Source organism: Entelurus aequoreus, linkage group LG11, assembly GCF_033978785.1.
Source record: "Entelurus aequoreus isolate RoL-2023_Sb linkage group LG11, RoL_Eaeq_v1.1, whole genome shotgun sequence".
Taxonomy (NCBI): Eukaryota; Metazoa; Chordata; class Actinopteri; order Syngnathiformes; family Syngnathidae; genus Entelurus; species Entelurus aequoreus.
Window position 1 is genome coordinate 50,385,765 of NC_084741.1, and position 20,265 is coordinate 50,406,029.

Below are 20,265 nucleotides of genomic sequence, written 5' to 3' on the forward strand. Positions count from 1 at the left end.
GAGGTTGGGTTGCTGGCACAGCAGCCTAAGCAAAGCAGCCAAGACTTATCTCTCCCCAGCTACGTCGCCCAGGATCCCGAGGCATCCCCAGGCCAGCCGGGACACATAATCTCCCTAAAGTGTCCTAGGTCTTCCCCATGGCCTTCTATCTGTTGGATGTGCCCTAAACACCTCCCTAGGGAGACGTCCGTGGGGTATCCTGACCAGATTCCCGAACCACCTCATCTTGCTCCTCTTGATGTGGAGGAGCAGCGGCTTTACTTTGAGCCCCTCCCAAATGACAGGGAGAGCCCCGCCACCCGACGGAGGAACCTCATTTCGGCTGATTGTGCCCATGATCTTGTCCTTTCGGTCATAATCCAAAGCTCATGACCATAGGTGAGGATGGAAACGTAGACTGACTGGTAAATTGAGAGCTTTGCCTTCCGGCTCAGCTCCTTCTTCACCACGACGGATTGATGCAGGGACCGCATCACTGAAGACGCCGTACCGATCCGCCTGTCGATCTCACGATCCACTCTTCTCGCACTCTTGAACGAGACTCCAAGGTACTTGAACTCCTCTACTTGGGGCAAGATCTCCTCCCCAACCCGGAGATGCTACTCCACCCTTTTCCCGGCGAGAACCAGTACTCTAACAGTATGAGATTCTACCTCAGTAGAAGCATTCAAGTCCCATCTTAAAACTAATTTATACACCCTAGCCTTTAAACAGACCCATTTTTTAGACCAGTAGATCTGCCCTTTCTCTATTCTGCTCTGCCCCCCTCTCCACACACGGATCAGTTTCCACGGAGGAGGCGCTAGCTGTTCCAAGTCTGAACCCAGGGTGGACCACTCTTCTGTGCATCAGGGGAACCTGCTGATTGGGCTGGGCATTGCTCTGGTGTATCGTCAAATTCGTAAGACGATGGCAGCCACTCAAGGAGCCCAAAGGCTGTTCATCGCAATGGAAGGTTTGGGCAGGGCTGTGGGAACACAGACTGCGGCGATTTCTGAACTGAATCGCAAGATGGATCACATCATGGAGAAGCTTGGTGAAAATGAAAATTTAATTGAATTTGAGAGAAGCCAGCATGGTCAAAAAGAACAGACAAGTCATTGTTTTTTGTCTGCTCGTGGAAAACAAACATCCTAATCTACGATTTGACTCCCTCGAATGGCCTTGACGCTGTGAACAACAGGAACAGGCTGTTCTGAAAAACACCCCCGAGGACACCTCAATGATGGACGCTTTTGACCTCCTCAACGACACCTGGAGTCGAACTTTTGCAGATCGGCCACAGTCTATAAAAAACATTACATCATCACACCCAAGACAATTGGGCACACATGCAGTTGTTTAGGGTTGCAGTTGCCTGGAGGTGTTTGAGTTTGAGTTTATTTCGAACATGCAAGCATACCACATGATACATCACAATTTCCAATTTCTCTTTTCAACATGTTCGAAAAGGAGTAGGAAGAAGCAGAGCTTATTTAATCCTACCCCTTTTCTTTTACATAACAGTTGCTAAACTTTTTTGTTCACTTCCTGTTCTCAATTTATTCACAATGTACTCCATAAGTAATCACAATAAAAATAAATAGATAAATAATAATTGGTGAAGTAAGTTACATTTCATATGATGAGATAAGTAAGATTATTTTGAGAGTGAAAGAATGGATGAATTAAATAAATTCAGAATGTTTATCATGGTTCTTCTTCTTTGTACTTTGTAAACACTTTAAGTTTGAAGAGTTTCTTGAAGTGGATCATATTAGTACATTGTTTGATTGCTTTGCTTAATCCATTCCATAATTTAATTCCACATACTGATATACTGAAGGTTTTAAGTGTTGTACGTGCATACAAATGTTTTAAATTACATTTTTCTCTAAGATTATATTTCTCCTCTTTTTTTGAGAATAATTGTTGTATATTCTTGGGTAGCAGGTTATAGTTTGCTTTGTGTATAATTTTAGCTGTTTGCAAATTCACTATGTCGAGGAATTTCAGTATCTTTGATTCAATAAATAAAGGATTTGTATTTTCTCTATATCCAACATTATGTATTATTCTAACTGATCTTTTTTGTAACACCGTTAATGAATGAAGTGTACTTTTGTAATTATTTCCCCATATTTCTACACAGTAACTCAGATATGGTGACACTAGTCAGCAGTAGAGAATATGAAGTGATTTTTTGTCTAGAACATGTTTTGCTTTATTCATTATTGACGTGTTTCTTGCTACTTTATGTTGTATATTTTTTACGTGAGATTTCCAGTTCAATTTATCATCAATCATTATACCTAGAAATTTGGTTTCATTTACTCTTTCAATTTATTTTCCGTCTATTTGTATTTGTGTTTGACTTTCTCTTCTACTGTTACCAAATAGCATTATTTTAGTTTTACTGAGATTCAACAATAGTCTGTTATTGTCAAACCATCTTTTTCATTTGTTAATTTCTTCTGTTATTATTTGTATTAACTTCTGAGTGTTCTCTCCTGAACAAAACACTGTTGTATCATCCGCAAATAGTACTAACTTTAAATCTTTTGTAACTTTACAAATGTCATTTATATAGAGATTGAATAATTTAGGTCCTAGTATTGATCCCTGAGGTACACCACAGGATATATTTAGCGTTGTAGACGTGTGTTCGCCTAGCTTCACGTATTGTTTCCTGTTCGTTAGATAACTTCTTATCCAGTTTAAGACTAACCCTCTGATGCCATATCGTTCTAGTTTTTTGATTAAAATATTGTGATTAATAGTGTCAAATGCTTTAGTTAGATCCATGAACACTGCTGCTGCACATTTTTGCATTGGTAATTTCTTCTGTAATTTCAATTAAAGCCATTGAAGTTGAAACATTAGCTCTGTATCCATATTGGTTCTCTTCGAGTATTCTATTTTTATTTATGAAACTCTCTGTTATTGAACAGTTTTTCAATGATTTTAGAAAATTGTGGAAGTAAAGAAACAGGTCTTTAATTTGTAAATTGATGTTTGTCTCCAGTCTTATAAATTGGTGCAACTTTAGCTATTTTCATTTTGTTTGGAAAAATACCTGTTTGAAATGATAGATTACTAATATACATTAATGGTCCTAGGATCTCTTCTATAACCTTTTTTATCGTTTCCATATCAATTCCGTTACAATCAGTTGAAGTCTTAGATTTACATTTTTTCACGATTGTAACTATTTCCTCCTGTGTCACATTACTGAGGAACATGGAGTTGGGATTTCGCTCTATGGTATCATTATAGTCCTCGATTGAAACTGGGTCTGGAATCCTTTCTTCCAATTTTGGTCCAATATTTACAAAATAATTATTGAAGCTTTCAACTACTTCCTTTATGTTGTCATTTTTTTTATTTCCATCTAAGAAGTATTGGGGGTAGTCCCTCTTTGTGCCATTTTGATAATGCTATTAAGGATGCCCCATGTTGCTCTCATGTTATTTTTGTTCCTATCCAATAATTCACTGTAATATTATTTTCTACATGATCGTATTATGTCTGTTAACTTGTTTTTATACTTTTTGTACTTAATTTCTGCCTCTGTAGTTTTTTGTGCTATACATTTCCTATATAGTGTATTCTTCTTCTTACAAGCATTTTTTTATCATTTTGTCATCCATGGTTGATTATTCTTTCTCTGCTTGTTACTGAGTTGTATCCATGGACAATGTTTGTCATAAAGTATTATGAACTTGTTTAAGAAATTTTCATATGCTTCATCAACCTCTTTTTCATTGTACACATTGTCCCAATCTTGCTTTTGTAGCTCAATTTTAAAGGCAATCATCCTCTTCTCTGTGCACAGTCTTCGAAATGTCCTTTTGTCTTCCATGTTCTTCTTGTAGTTTCCATCATATATTGTAAAAACTGGCAGATGATCACTAATGTCGGTTATAAGTAGACCACTTGTAGTATTATTATCAAAATCATTGGTAAAAATATTATCAATAAGCGTGGCACAGTGTGCTGTGATTCTGCTTGGCTTTGTGATTTTAGGATATAAACTGATGCTGTACATTGTATCAATGAAGTCATCAATAGACTTTTGCTTGTTGGGGTTCAATAAGTCAATATTAAAGTCACCACATAAGAACATTATTCTTTGACCATTGTCCATGTAAGTTGCTTTGATCCATTCTTCAAATTGTTCTATACTTGACTTAGGTGATCTATATATACAACTAATTATTTTTTTTTTTGCTTTTTTCCTGACATATTTCAATGGTTATACATTCTAAGATATTATCTATAGCAAATGACATGTTTTTTACCACTTTGTAGTTCAGGTTCTTCATCACGTACACAGCTACTCCTCCTCCATTTTTGTTGGTTCTGTTAATGTAGTTTAGTTCATATCCTTCCAGATCAAAATCTATTCATTTTTTATCATCAATCCATGTTTCTGTGACAGCTATCACTTTGAAGGGTTCGTTGATGTGTTCCAAAAAGTTCTTAATGTTGTTGTAATTTGCATACAAGCTTCTACTATTAAAATGAATAATTGACAATTTGTTATCACATTCAATGTTGCTATTATATTGATCATCTTTATAATAAAAACAATTATTACTGATGTGGGAGAAAAAATGTGTATCTGGATCTATATAATTTTCCAAATCCTGGTTTTTGTGATCTTTGTTGCAGAAATTTTTTAGTTCCATATTTTCTTGTTCAACAATCTTTGATGTTGTTTCAATAATCTCTATAAGTGTAGGTGGATGCAATCCTGAATGTAGGTCCTCTTGTTTAGTCGTCCCTTGGAACATAGTAGTGTCCATGCTGGGTGTTTGTTTTCTGTCAGAGTCCATTATCATCATTGTTGTGGAAACTGTTTCAACTTTAAAAATTGTCCAGGTCCTTGATGTCATGGACAACAATAACTCTTGCTTCTGGACCTCCATTCAGCTTGATGTAGATTTTACAGTTGGCGCTCCAAGTTCCCTGGATTTTTCCCTCCTTTCTCAAGTCGCGTGCTTTCTTGGCGATTCCAGCATTACGTTTTGTGAGATGCTCATTCATGTACACATTTGTTCCCTTCAGCTTCTTACCCTGTCTCAGCAGTGCCATTTTCGATTTTCTGTTTACGAGTTTCACAAGCACGACTGGAGTGGCGTTGTTGTTTCTTCCGTTCAGTGGGATGCATGTTTCGATGGTATTAATGTCAATTTCAATTTCCTTTGATTGCAGAAAGTTGACCACTTTCTGTTCTGCTGAGACCATATCCATTTCATCAGGTTCACCTTCATTATTCACAGCTTTCACATAGGATCTTGGTTTAATTCGGTGCCCTGTCACGATGATATCATTCATTCGTTTGTCCTGATCCATTTCATCTATGATATTCCTCAGCATGTTGTTGTCTTCTTGAAGGATCTTCATTTGTTTGCTCATTTCAGTGGCTTCATTATTTCTTCTGTTGTTCTGAGATTGCAGATTTTCTATATTTTGCTGCAGACTTTTCACATCTTGTTGGTGTTCTGCTGTTATTTTTCTCAGATATTCTTTCATTTCTTCTTTCGTTTCTTTCATTTCTTCTTTCATTTCGTTAAGTTTTTGTAGTATCGCTTCTTGATTCCCATCATGTCCTGTGTCCAACCTCAAATCTTGATCCCAGTTGTGTTCTGTGTCAGCTGACCCCGAACGTTTCGGGATTTCAATCTTTCCTTTACCTTTTTGCATCGCAGCAGTCGCTGACGTCAGAGCCTCTTGTATCTTAACGGCAGTTGCTTCTTTGGCGACTTGCGGCACTTTAACTTGTTTTTTCCAACAATTTTGTATCTTGCGCCGTTCAGAGATCAATTTGAGGTGTCAGCCTGTCAACTTATATCACTCTGCGACGTCGGGTTCACTTTAAAACAGCTGTAAACTCGCCGTAGCTTTTGGTTGCTAGGCAACCGCTTTGAACTGCGGCAAGGCGCCTTTGGCTTGAGGCTAACGGCTCTTCCAACTCGCCTTATTTCAGCGAATCAGTGCCTCTCTACTGTCCAAAATCAGATGGAAGATGCCAGGGTACTCTCCTGTGGCTGTGATCGCAAATCAGTGGTCAAAATATTCAGATTTAACAAAAAACTCCGGTAGCAGAATCAATCAATCAATCAATGTTTATTTATATAGCCCTAAATCACAAGTGTCTCAAAGGAAGAAGCGGAGCCTTATTCTTTTGCGTCCTTTCTCATTGACAGGAAGTGGTGTTCTTTTAGTGCGGTTTTGAAGGAGGATAGTGATGCCTTTTCTTTTACACCTGTTGGGAGCGCATTCCACATTGATGTGGCATAGAAAGAGAATGAGTTAAGACCTTTGTTAGATCGGAATCTGGGTTTAACGTGGTTAGTGGAGCTCCCCCTGGTGTTGTGATTATGGCGGCCATTTACGTTAAGGAAGTAGTTTGACATGTACTTCGGTATCAGGTAGGTGTAGCGCATTTTATAGACTAGGCTCAGTGCAAGTTGTTTTACTCTGTCCTCCACCCTGAGCTAGCCCACTTTGGAGAAGTGGGTAGGAGTGAGGTGTGAACTGGGGTGGAGGTCTAGAAGTAATCTGACTAGCTTGTTCTGGGATGTTTGGAGTCTATATTTGAGGGTTTTGGAGGTGCTAGGGTACCAGGAGGTGCATGCGTAATCGAAAAAGGGTTGAATGAGAGTTCCCGCTAGAATCTTCATGGTGCTTTTGTTGACCAGAGAAGATATTCTATAGAGAAATCTTGTTCGTTGGTTGACCTTTTTGATGACCTTGGTTGCCATTTTATCACCGGACAGATTAGCCTCTAGAATGGAACCTAGGTAGGTGACCTCATCTTTCCTGTTGATAACAATGTCACCCACTTTTATAGTGAAGTCACTGACTTTCTTAAGGTTGATGTGGGACCCAAATATGATGGATTCCGTTTTACCCAAGTGTATGGATAGCTTGTTGTCAGCGAGCCAGGTGCAAATTCTACAGAGTTCAGCACTGAGGATTTTCTCCACCTGTGACTTGTCTTTGCCGGATACCAGCAGGGCCGAGTCATCCGCAAACAAGAACAATTCACAGTCGCATGCTGATGACATGTCGTTTATGTATATTAGGAACAGTAAAGGCCCTAATATACTGCCTTGGGGGACTCCACAGCTTACTGAGCGGGGGGGACACGGTGCCGTTCACTTCTACCACCTGTTTCCTCCCCTCCAAGTAAGATTGCATCCAGCTCGATGAGGTTTTATCAAATCCGATTGCTCTGAGCTTATCCAACAGTATAGCGTGGTTAACGGTGTCAAAGGCCTTCTGAAGGTCCAGCATGACCATGCCGCAGTATTTGCCCGCGTCCACCTCATGTTTGATGTGGTCGGTCAGATAGAGAAGGCATGTGTCAGTGGAGTGGTTAGTTCTGAAGTCGGATTGGAATTTGTACATGAGTTTATTAGTGGCAAGGTAACTATCGACCTGTTCATAAACTATTTTCTCCATTACTTTCGAAATGGAACTGAGAATAGAAACAGGTCGGTAGTTGCCAGGTTCTAATTTGCTTCCTTTTTTAAAGAGGGGAGTTACTCTTGCTATCTTGAAATCTTTTTGTACTTGGCCTTGTGTAATTGAGAGGTTTATTATGTGCGTGATGATTGGGGCAATGGTGGTGGTAGAGTCCCTGAGGAATCTGGAGGGGATATTGTCAAAGCCTGTGGCCTTGTTTGGGTGGAGCGCGCTCAATTTTTTAAGCACCTCTTCAGCTAAGACCATTTCTAATTTGAAATCGTTGTTGGATACTCCTAGCTTTCTGTAGAAGGCTTTAATGTGTTCTACACCAAAGCGACCAGAGTGGTGGGACAGATTGTTGACTAGAGTTGTGGCTATGCTGGTGAAAAAGGTGTTAAGTCTGCTTACTACCTCCATTTTGTCTGTAATGAGGGAGTCACCCTCCTTGATGTTGATGTTGGTGAGTCTGGTTTTAAGTTTCTGGCTGCAACCAGGAAGCTGGTTGTTGAGGATTTTCTCACGTTATTAAGCGTATCTACTCGGTAAACGTTGATTTATTGATAGTTTATTTAAAATATGATTAATTATTAATTTATTAAAATGTGTTTATTTTAGCCATGCGTAATTGTATGTAAAATAATTTTCATCAGTTTTTATGAGTCCCATCTTTTGCAGTGTATTTGATTCATATTTATTTTTGTAATCAGCCTGATTTAATCTTTGGCACCAATCTTTGTGATTAACACATGGTTTCATATCATTTGACAAGTTTTATCATGTTCAACTGTAAGCAAGTTTAATATAATTATTGAATATGATTAAGTTTACTATCCATCCACCCATTTTGTACCGCTTGTCCCTTTCCTTAGTTTTTGCTCTACATTACCAGTGCTATATGGATGGTAAATGTAGTGTTGTTGGCTGTATTTGGATATTTTATAAGTGTTTTATAAGCAGATTACAGTAACCCCATACACATGCATTGGTATCCGCCTCATACTAGCAGTTACTTAGAATGTACAGAAATAGGAAAGACATGTGTTTTGTCTTACGTAAGGATTGTGGATGATAGGTAACATTTCAAAATAGTGCCGTTTCCCATTAAATAAATCCAACAAATTTAGTTTTTTAGTGTACTCGGTAACATAGGTCCTTTTAAACTGATGTGCTACTTATTACTATTACTTGCAGTACTCCTATTAAACTACATACTATCTCACTAATGCAACATATACTTTAAAATTGTACCAAATTAAAAAGGTGGGTGTCTGTCAGGTAACTTTTTAATCAGCTACTTATGGAAGGTGCTGTCCCTTTTTAATTAGATACATTTCTACATCTGGGAAGTAATGCCAGTATAATTTAGAGAATGTGTGGGAGGTCACTTTTCTCAAACGAGAAAAGAAAGATAAATGTGAAAAGACTGCCTGATGTATAAACACTATTTCTTTGTAAGAGAATAGCATTTCATTACAGGTACTTTCACAGGGCTGTCTCATTCACTTGATTGATGTATACTAAATGCATTCCAGCATGTGTGTGTGTTCCCTTAATATCTCATATATTAAAAAAATAAATAAATTTAAAAAAAGCTCCCTGTAGTTTCATTTCAGAGTGATCAGCAAAATGGGAGACAACAGTCAGGGAAGTGAAATGTGGCCATGAGAGGACAACGCGTTAATGTGTTTTTATGTGAAAGCAGCAGTTGCCAGCATCTCCCTTCTGCCATATCATCAAAGGTAGGTAATCTATAGACGCCTATAGAGGCATTGCTGTTGTCTATGTCCCATGAGGGCAGTTGTCTTAGGCAAACTAAAGCAGTGTAGAACAACAAAGATCAAGAGAAAAGGAAAACATTCTAGTATTGTGGTAGTACAAAAAAATAAGTCAGATTGCAAATGCTTTATTCACTGAGTGATGAGTTCCTTTCAAATTGTCACCATGAGTTTAGCTTGTTGTGGAAGATATTTCTCTGATCTCCTCACACAGCTTGAGTGTGTGAGGAAAATACATCTGTAAAAATAAATAACAATCTTACCCACCACAGCTGTGTGAGTGAGACAATAAAGAACCCTACATATTTCACCCAATTGGAATAAGGATGGATGAGGTCAAATGTCAGGTTGGTAGACACATGATCCTTGAGTGCTGCATTTGTGGCTATTATCAACTCTTCTTTGTCAAACCTTCAGGGATAATTATGCTTAACTTGAGAGTGATCCCCATTGATTAGCAATGATAGGTTAGGTCAAAGGTCGTATCATTACAAGTTGTTTCTCAATGCTAATCAGTGATTGTTTCACTGGGGCAACACATTATAGTTGATTTTGCAGCTCTATTAGCAGTTATTCTTTGTATTGACCTGACGTCACGTCCGGCTCATTTAATATGTGGGATCCGAAGTAGTGGTCAATCGAGTGTCTGTTTCAAAGCGTTCTGGGCAGCATTTTGCGTTTCCCGAAGAAAAATGTTCAATGTTTGCATTTTGTTAAGCTGTCGGAACCTCACAATACGAAGGTCCTGGGTTCGATCCTGCGCTCGGGATCTTTCTGTGTGGAGTTTGCATGTTCTCCCCGTGACTGCGTGGGTTCCCTTTGGGTACTCCGGCTTCCTCCCACCTCCAAAGAAATGCACCTGGGGATAGGTTGATTGGCAACACTAAATTGGCCCTAGTGTGTAATGTTGTCTGTCTATCTGTGTTGGCCCTGAGATGAGGTGGCGACTTGTCCAGGCCCAGGTAACACCTAACGTTAACGTAACGTTACTGTATGGTTCTCTTTTGGTTATGCAAGATGAGAACGTTCTAAGAATGTTCTAAGAACATATCAAAAACTTAGTTCCAAGAACGTTCTTAGAACGTTCTTAGAACGTTCTCATCTATATACCAAATATAATTTGCCTGCAATGGAAACAGCAACTGTTAGGCTTTTATAAGTGTTTTTTTTCGCAAATGTACTTTTTATACAGTATGTTGTAACGTTTCCCTAACTTTCTGCGAAAGTGTTGTGTTTTGTGAACAATCTGACACCGGCTGAGTCAAGGCTGCACGCACAGTAGGTGGCGGTAATGCACACACAAGGTTGCTTGCCAACCGCCATAAAAATCAAAAGAAGAAGAAGAAGAAGGAGAAGAAGAAGAAGACCGCACGCATGCACAATTGAAGCTGCTCCGTGAGGTTGGCAGGTTGGCTGTTATAAAGTTTCCAAACTGACCAAAGACCAACAAATGACTTCTGAAGAAGGGTGGATTTATCTGTAGCCTAGTTAAACAATAATTTGCCCCGTCAGTGATATGGTTTGAATGCTGCCTCATTGATAAGCCTTTCGAGACTCTTGAGCAGCTGAAGGCCTTCTGTGAACGGCTCTACACTGATCTTCTGCTCAGAAAGCAGCTGGTAATTACTTTTAATTCCCCACTGCAAAAATATCTTGCTCAGTTATCAAAAAACAATTTCTAATCAAGTACAATATTGTTGTTTATTTATTTGTATAGGTGAAAGCTCTTACTGCTCTTGGTGGGCAGAATTTGGCAGACACGGTGAGGACAATGCTGAGGAAAATTGCCACAAACAAAGTCCTGGAGCAGCTTGGCCTCCATGGAAAGTCAGGAAAAGTGGCGTTTGAGGACTTGCCCCTTTACAGAATAATAAATAGTAAGTGTTAATAATAGGTTTGCATCTTTGAACATATGTTGCGTGTATGCTCACAAGGTCGATCTAGCTGTTATTATTACAGTATTTATTCTAAAGGGAATTTTAAATTGTGCTGGTGATTGCAGAGGCATGCAGGGGTGTTTACAAGCAGACGACCACAGCTGAAGTGGATTGTGAGCTTGGAGAGGTCCTGAAACTGGCCACTTTTCGAAAGGGAGGTTCAAAATTTGAGGTACAGAGAAGATAAGATATCCCAATTTTGAATTCCATTTTATTGAAGTTCCACTGCATGTCTTTTGAATTTGCAATTATAACTACTTGCAGGAGAAGAGGAGGAATTAAGAGGGAGGACAAAAAAGGAAAAAGAAACAAGCAAAAGAACAGAGTGAGATGAGAGGTAAATGATAAAGTAATTATGCCAGTGCTGTCTTTGTTGTATTTGTGATAATTATTTACTTCCAGGATTTGGGTTTCCCTGCTTGGGCTGCTGCCCCCGCGACCTCGGATAAGCGGAAGACGATGGATGGATGGATTTACTTCCAGGAAGAGAACCAAGAAGGGGCAGGATACACTGACGCGCACGACCAAGACCACTGCATTCCATTCCATTTGTATTATAGTTATCACTAATAAAGAATTATTTCTGTTGAAATCACTATCACTAATAAATAATTAATTCTGTTGAAATTTCTGTTTGAGTGTTATTCCTGACAATATAGCATAAAAACAGATGTAAATAGCATGTTCCTAAACAGTTCCCTAAACGTTCTAGCCAAACGTTCTTGGCTAACGTTCTGCTAACCAAGCAAGAACTCCACAACCAAACGTTCTTTGAACGTTATAAACTAACGTTCCCAGAACAATGCCACTACGTTCTCCTAACGTTCACATAACGTTCACATAACGTTCCCTTGTTACCTGGGGGGTGTACCCTGCCTTCCGCCCGATTGCAGCTGAGATAGGCCCCAGCACCCCCCGCGACCCCGAAAGAGATAAGCGGTAGAAAATGGATGGATGGATGTTGGAACCGTTCAAATCGCGAAAAGTACACACGTTTCTTCAGAGTTCCTCGACAGGTAATCAAGAAGGGCAAAAGAGTGCAAGAGGACGAAACATTTAGGAGTTTGCTTGCAGTGATCACTTTGTTCAAGGTTTGTTTGATATACTTTTAATGTTTAGTATTTACCATGTGAATATTATCTTGATATTATTTGTATTTTATCTTGTGTCCAAATTATTTAAACACATTGTTGCTACAAGTGTTTCGTAAAGCACCAACATGGCAAGTATAAATAAAAAGAAAGCAAATGTGAGCAAAACCTAAGAGTTAAGCTTTCACTAAATGCAGCAATCATGAATGAAACTTTCAGCGCATACACGGTTGTTGTCATCTCTATTTATAAATTAATAAAGACGGGGAAAACCACGCATTTGTCGTAGCGACCCGTGTAACAACAACAAGGTGACATGGCCACAACTTACTCGCTCTATGCAGTTACAGTGAGCTGTGATCACTTCTCCATCTTCCTTCGCAACCAGCCGGATTTTCAGTGGTGTCACCAATTATTTTCACGAGTGATTAAGACAATGGGAAAATGAAAAACAGTGACTCAAGGCTATCGAGTGCAACTCACAATTTGTTTACAAGGACACTTCTACACAAGACACCAAAGTGAAATCATGAAATGCAACCTTACCCAGGCAAAACAGATCCAAGATGTTATCCTGTAGAGTCTAGATACAAATGTCCTTGACCAAGCCACACACAAATACATTGTTTGTATATTGTACATTTGTTTTGCCGTGCAGAATGATGTCTGAAGCACTAGATAGTTTGACATGTCTGGGAACGCACCCAACAGATAATTCTTGAGATCACTCGACACACCTTTTTTTTGATAACGTATAGGGATAGATTGTATTGCATGGTTTGATTTTTGGCTCGTATCTGCTTTTAGCGGTCAGCTCGAGACCCCTTGCATACTCAGATAGTTTGCACACTGTTTGCTGCACAGTAGCCAAATTCGTTCACCGGAAGTAAACATGTCCGAAAAAGCCACGTGACTAAATAAGAGAAAAATAAGGACTTACCAAACAGTGATGTAGTCATAGATTGGCTCTGTATTGATAATGGAGAAATTGATGTATATGCCATAACCAGGCGGTACTCTGACAGTCCACATGCAGTCCTGGAAATGTGGGTATTCAGCCGGGTGTCCAGGGGAATAAATAGTGCCATTCATTGATGTTGTATTCCCACCACACAAAGCTGGAAATATGGAAATGAGTATAATGCAACAAATATATTTAGGTTATGTTTTGCAAATGCTAACAGTGTTAATAAAATAGGTTATTGGGCCATCACTGAGGAAATGAGTATAGTACAGCATCTGTGAGAATACAACTGCAGGGGGTGGCAGCTACTAGTTGCTGTGAATATAATGACAGAGTGGTTCTGACACTAAAACTCTTCTGTACTACAGAGGGCTTGAGTTGATTTTTTACTTTGAACTGGGACTAAAAGTCAAAACACTGCGCTGCAGTACATACAAGTATTATAAACACACAATGTGTGCGGTGTCTTACAGTGCAAATGAAACTAAATTACAACTATTTACCCCCCTCTTAAAAACACCAAACTATGTTGTAAACCTTAAAAGTTACTTGTGTATGTCATGGCATCACTAAACAAGTGAAGGGGAAGTCATAATGTACCAACCCTGGGCAACATATGAGAATTCACCTTGAGTTTTACAAGAGGCAGGCTTGATTGGCCTGACAATAAAGACTTGCAAATGCTTCATATATCAATATAATGGGCTGTATCAGTTTATTGTGCCATAAACCAGTGCTATGTAGGTGGTTAAAGTGTGTCAGATGTCTTAGTGTGCACAAGAAAAAGCCAAGATGACAAACAATCTGCGCTTGCAGTTGGTAACAGTGACAAACATTGTGTTTAGAAAAGATGCTCGCCAGTCACCTTCACAGCGAGGTATGGGGTGATTCCAGTTTCTGCTGACTCCATGAAGACATGTGAGCGAAGGCTCCCCAAGCAAAGTATATCCAGGGAGACACTCAAACGTAATGGTCATCCCCACACTGTAGTCTTGGCCAATCACTAGGCCATTACGAAATGGGCGTGGATCCGGACACCTCTGGAGCTCATAGGCTGTAAAGGTTTGATGAAATGTAGTCATCAAGCAGATCATACAATACCAAACAGAATTATCCAGGTCAGGGGTTTTCAACGTTTTTCAGGCTAAGGACCTTCAAACTGATGGAGATATGGAGTGGGGACCCCTTACTTATATATCCTGTACAAAATTGTGTTTTAAATTAAACCGGTCCTAAAGGTACCTTGTTATAAAATAGTCAAAGAATGCAGTACAGCGCCACTATTAGCTAGCTGGTGGCCAGTGCATTAATTACCAGCAGGCAACTCGAGCGCTAATTGCAAGCTGGCAACCAGCTAGCTAGTCATTAGCTGCTGCCAGCTGGACAAATGTGTCCGAAAGAAACCTTGTTATTGTGAAAGATATTCAAAGAAAACAGTAGGCTATAGCGCAACTGTTAGCTAGCCGGCAACTACAGCGCTAATCGCTAGCTGGCAACTAGCATGCTAGAACCCTAAAACTAATATAGAGCTGGAGCTTATTATGTATGCTGTATAAAATGTTGTTTTCAATTAAACTGGTCCTAAAAGTTCCTTCTTGTTGTTCAATACTAAGATAATCAAATAAAAATAGAATAGTGCGGCTATTAGATAGATCACAACTAGCAGGGTAGTCGCTAACTAGCAACTACAGCACTAATCACTAACTATCTTAACTGCTAACATTAATATATTCATACAGTAATTATTCATTCACGTTTTTGTTTAAAAAAAAAAAAGTATAATAACCAAATATTTCACAACTTCCCTGCAGTAACTCTTTGGAACCCCTAGGGGTGGCAGATCCCTTGTTGAAGAATTATAATCTCTGTGTCTATTTGAGTGAATTTGAAGAAATTAACATTGAACTGGAAAAAAAAAAGATTTTAAGACATTTTCTTACAAGCTGTGAGACTCTGATTAAGTTTTTGAACAAGTGGTTATGAATCTGGTCTATTACTGAAAATGTTTGATTTCCCCTAACATTTGAGGTTCCATTGAGCAATACACCCAACTCTGCAAGTGTGCTCAACAGGTGCCCACTGATTTAAAGGCAGGCGTCACATTTTTAAAAAATGTGTTCATAGAAATAAAATATGTTTTAATATCATATTTTTACAACTACTTATACATTTAAAGGGAACCTATGATAAATTTTGTATTTTCTGATTTATAAATGTAGCTACAATGTTGGATGCTTGTGTTAAACCATGACAAAATGTCAAAGCATAAGATTTATGCAGTTTTAGATGCCTCTGTTGGTGGGGTTTTGCAGTCTGGCTACGATGCATCGCCACAGTGATGTTGAAATTCTTATTTGGACATTAAATCAAGCTATTAGCCAGATTAGATCCGGTGTGCGGGTGAACCTAATATTGCCACCTGGTGAATCTATACAATGTAGTGTTGTCCCGATACCAATATTTTGGTACCGGTATCAAAATGGTTTCGATACTTTTCGGTACTTTTCAATACTTTTCTAAATAAAGGGGACCAACATTTTTTTAATTATTGGCTGTATTTTACAAAAAATCTTACAGTACATTAAACGTATGTTTTTTATTGCACGTTTGTCTCTAAATAAAATTGTGAACACACAAGAAAACTTGTTTTTTATTAGTTAGTAAGCAAACAAAGGCTCCTAATTAGTCTGCTGACATATGCAGTAACATATTTTGTCATTTAAATTATATTATTTTGTCAGAATTATTAAGGACAAGTGGTAGAAAATGAATTATTAATCAACTTGTTCATTTACTGGTAATATCTGCTTACTTTCTCTTTTAACATGTTCTATCTACACTTCTGTTAAAATGTAATAATCATTTATTCTTCTGTTGTTTGGATACTTTACATTAGTTTTGGATGATACCACACATTTGGGTATCAATCCGATACCAAGTAGTTACAGGATCATACATTGGTCATATTCAAAGTCCTCATGTGTCCAGGGACATATTTCCTGAGTTTATAAACATAATATACATTTAAAAAGAGCGGTACTTTTCAGAGGCGGTATAGTAGCCAATATGATTCATTAGTATCGCGGTACTATACTAATACCGGTATACCGTACAACCCTAATACAAGGTTTATCAAATTTATTTTCGACAATGTCTGGAAAATAAATAGCGGGACCGGTTCAAGATAGATTGACAGTGCACATTTTCAAAATATAAAATTATGAAACATTTGGAGTGGGTGGGGCGTGGTTTTATTGCAATCTGGGAACACCTTCACAAATGACAGATTAAAAAAAACAGATTGTAAAAGTGACTGTGGAGCAATTTTTTTGCAGAATTTACATCAAAACATATGCAATACACATAATCTAGACTAGCGTTTCTGAACCATAGGGCAGGGGCCCGCTGTTGGGCCGCGAGCGCCTCCTAGAGGGCCGCCAAAAAAAATCTAATTCTCAGCTGTGGTCCGTATGGGCCACAGCGGTACTCAGTTGTAATACACTTTTCTACCACTTGTGGCAGTAATGACTATCACAAATTGACAAGAGGACATGTAGAGCTAAAGTCATAGAGAAGTTATGACTGTAGTGGTGAAGCTGTATTTTCATTTGCACCTAAATTTTATTGACAGTTTATTTAACAAACATAATAATTATTCATTCAGTTTATTTATTTTAGCACAACATAATTGTATGTGAAGTTATTTTTGGCAGCTATTTGTGAGTCCCTTCTTATGCAGTATGTTTGGTTAGTAGTTATTTTTCTAATACGTCTGACCAAGCCAAAATGTTAGTGTTAAAAGATAGTAATCTTTGTGATTTACACATCGTTTGAAAAGGTTGTAATCTGTAAGTAAGTAATATATAATTATTGATTATGATTAAAATCAAGAATAATATGACTCATTGTGTAGTGGAAAAGTTGGGCCCCGAGATCAAAAAGGCTAAGAACATCTGATCTAGGCCACAAATAAGTGTGTTATATATAGATTAAAATCATCATAGGTCCCCGTTAACGTTAATAAACAAAGTCTCAGCATGCCAGTAAGTGCTGTGAAACATTTTCTTGTACCTTACACGTCAAGGAGACAATCTGTGTTGCTCACCTTGATAAACAATGTTAAAGCCAGGCTTGTTCTGTGAGTAGTCGCTGTGGAAAAAGAGAGTGGTCTCATGGGTGGTGCTGAACAGAGAGTTGGGTACCAGCGGGCCGCTGAACCGATCAATCACGGTTCCCGTCTCTAAGCTGCCGCTGCGCACTTCCAGATAGTCATGAACTGGCTCTGTGGAGAAGTTCAGAAACTGTAGATGGATCCCTGAAAAAGCAGAAAGTAGGTGTTAATGGGGGAAATAAAGAAAGACAATAGAATCAAAGTCCCAAACTGCCACAGTAAGGCTTTAAAAGTCAGTGCCCCTGGCAACAGTTTGGCAACATCTGTCTGGGGGTTTTGCAAATGTCGTATCAATGGAAAGTATTGAAGAATAGTGGCAACTAAATCTTGTAAACACAATGTATCCCAAAACTGCTGCCAATATCTTAAATTGAGAAAGCAGGACTGGGGTTATACATATATTACTTCGGCAATTTCATCTCACCATAGACTTAGACTTCATCTTTATTGTCATTCAAATTTGAACTTTATCTGAGGTAAAAAGCTCAATAAAATATTCTCAATTTTGGTTCTTGAAAAGTAACCCTTAAGGACATACATGGGTTCTATCTCAAAGCCACTGTTATCTCTATGAAGCTATAGGGACATAATCTGTATATTTATTCAAGAAATAAATAAAGCTACTCTTTTTCAAGAACAATAAGGAAGAAAGAAGCACAATAAAGAGTGTAGAGGAACAGTAGATGGGGGGCAGAGTTGTCGGAGTTACAGACCAAAGCCAACAGGAAGCCGAACTCTCCAGCTACAGTCCAGGCTGCTCTGGTAATTCCCTGGAAAGCCCGGGCTGAGGATAACGCCACTGAAGTCTGTCATGAAGCCGCCACACTGAGCTGAGAAAGACCAACCAAGGAGAGAGAACATGTTACATCCCAGCAGAATGACTCTGAGGTGTGGGGTAGTGGTTTCCATCCCTGGCATCTGCCCTATGTGTTTATTTTGCAGAACATTTCGCACAGCACCCATGATTGTATATGTGCATGTGCACACATTCACAAAGCAACATAGAATCCCTCTTGTCAGATAATTGTATATGTGACACCCTTTGCAAAGCATCTGGTGTAACAATTAGCTTTCCACGAAGTCAATGTTGCTGATTGCAAAATAAGCGTGATGCTGCCTTTGTTTTTACCACCAAAACCAAAAAAAATGGCAGATTTGCTTTGTCCCCCTCATTCCTATTTAGTACTGTTCACACAGAACGGTGACATGGCAAAAAGTCGGCTTTACGCAGATCATGAAACAAAGGAAAACATGGCTGCTCTTAAGCTTACTTAGCATTGTTTATCTCATCGTTCACCACCTGCACCTCTTACATTCTTTGTCCCTTGTACGCTCACCCCCACTCATCCTCTCCCGGGGGTAAAGCCCCAGCTCTTACAGTACATAAACACCCAGGTGAGGACTGATTGCAACCACAAGAGGAATCAATTCACACCTGAAATTAAATCCTCCTTCCTTTCCTTCGCCAACAGGCTCATTTATGTGGTAAATTGTTCGAAACATTGGGGGTATTATGTCGGTTCTTTAGGGACTATCAGCAAGAGCAGAAATATGTGGGAAAATACCATCATGGGATTTGATTAAGGTGTGGGTAGGGGACGCCTGCTTGACCTCTTAGGACCTAATTTACTAAGATCAAAACACCACACGGTTAACAGCGTGGGCAATCTATGAAATAGCGTGTACTCCTAGTGGGCGTGTTGCGTGCGATTTACCAAGACTGCGTGTGTAATTGAGAAGTGGTGCAGATCGCCTTATTTAAATGACGATTTTGCGTGTACTATACGGGGCATCACCACGGAGGCACTCTCATCTACAGCACATTGATGTTATCATGCTCCTACCTGCGGCATTTTGCTCGGTTTTAAAACATGCAGGAGACATGTACCACTTTTTAACCCTTGTGTGGTGTTCATATTGTTGTTACTCAGCCAGTGTTTGTGGGTTTGATGGACCTGTTGCATGTTGTGGCTTTTAATGCCTCACAATCAAACACTTGTTAAAATACTGACTTATCCCAAAAAACATCTGTAATGAAGTGCTTCGAGAGGCTCGTAAAGGAATACATTGTCTCCAGACTTCCCCCCACATTCGACCCATACCAGTTTGCTTATCGCCCTAACCACTCGACAGAGGACGCCATCTCCTCTGCACTCCACCTGAGCTTAGCACATCTGGAAGAAAAGGACACACACGTGCATATGTTGTTTTTGGACTTCAACTCGGCATTCAACACCATCATCCCGCAGCACTTGGTGGGCAAACTGGCCCCCCTTGGATTCAGTACCCCCCTTTGCAACTGGCTGCTTGACTTCCTCACAGACAGACCCCAATCTGTGAGAGTGGGCAACAACACCTCCAGTGCCATCTCCCTGAGCACCGGCTCCCCCCAGGGCTGCGTCCTGAGTCCGCTGCTGTTCACGTTGATGACCCATGACTGCTGCGCCAGGTCCACTACTAACCACATTGAGAAGTATGCCGACGATACGACAGTAGTGGGCCTCATCCGTGACAACAACGACATGGACTACAGGGAGGAGGTGAAACATCTGGTTTACTGGTGCAGAACCAACAACCTGGTCCTGAACGTTGACAAGACCAAGGAGATCATTGTCGACTTCAGGAAGCACCAGTCCAGCCACGCTCCAGTATTCATCAATGGCACAGCGGTGGAGATGGTAAGCAGCACCAAGTTCCTGGGGGTGCAGATAACTGACAATATAACCTGGTCCCTACACACCGGAGCTCTTGTAAAAATAGCTCAGCAGCGCATGCACTTTTTGCGTCGGATGAAAAGAGCACAGCTCCCTCCCCCCATTCTCACCACATTCTACAGAGGCACTATAGAGAGCCTGCTGACCAATTGCAC

The 20,265-nt window shown here is 39.6% G+C and overlaps 1 protein-coding gene and 1 long non-coding RNA gene across 4 annotated transcripts in view; one reads left to right on the forward strand and one right to left on the reverse strand.

Moving 5' to 3' along the window:
• Positions 1-20,265, reverse strand: part of LOC133660203 (CUB and sushi domain-containing protein 3-like) — a 616,484-nt gene that overhangs the window by 190,593 nt on the left and 405,626 nt on the right. For all 3 annotated transcript variants that reach the window (XM_062063483.1, XM_062063482.1, XM_062063484.1), the window contains exons 40-43: positions 18,110-18,226; positions 17,331-17,540; positions 14,091-14,279; positions 13,202-13,379 (exon numbers count right to left, since the gene is read on the reverse strand). In XM_062063483.1, coding sequence (XP_061919467.1) covers positions 13,202-13,379; positions 14,091-14,279; positions 17,331-17,540; positions 18,110-18,226 — 694 coding nt within the window. The remainder of the gene's footprint in view (positions 1-13,201; positions 13,380-14,090; positions 14,280-17,330; positions 17,541-18,109; positions 18,227-20,265) is intronic.
• On the forward strand, positions 10,861-11,704 carry LOC133660716 (uncharacterized). Its single transcript, XR_009827875.1, has 4 exons — positions 10,861-11,110; positions 11,236-11,342; positions 11,435-11,507; positions 11,573-11,704. It is a non-coding gene; the product is annotated as an uncharacterized LOC133660716 (long non-coding RNA).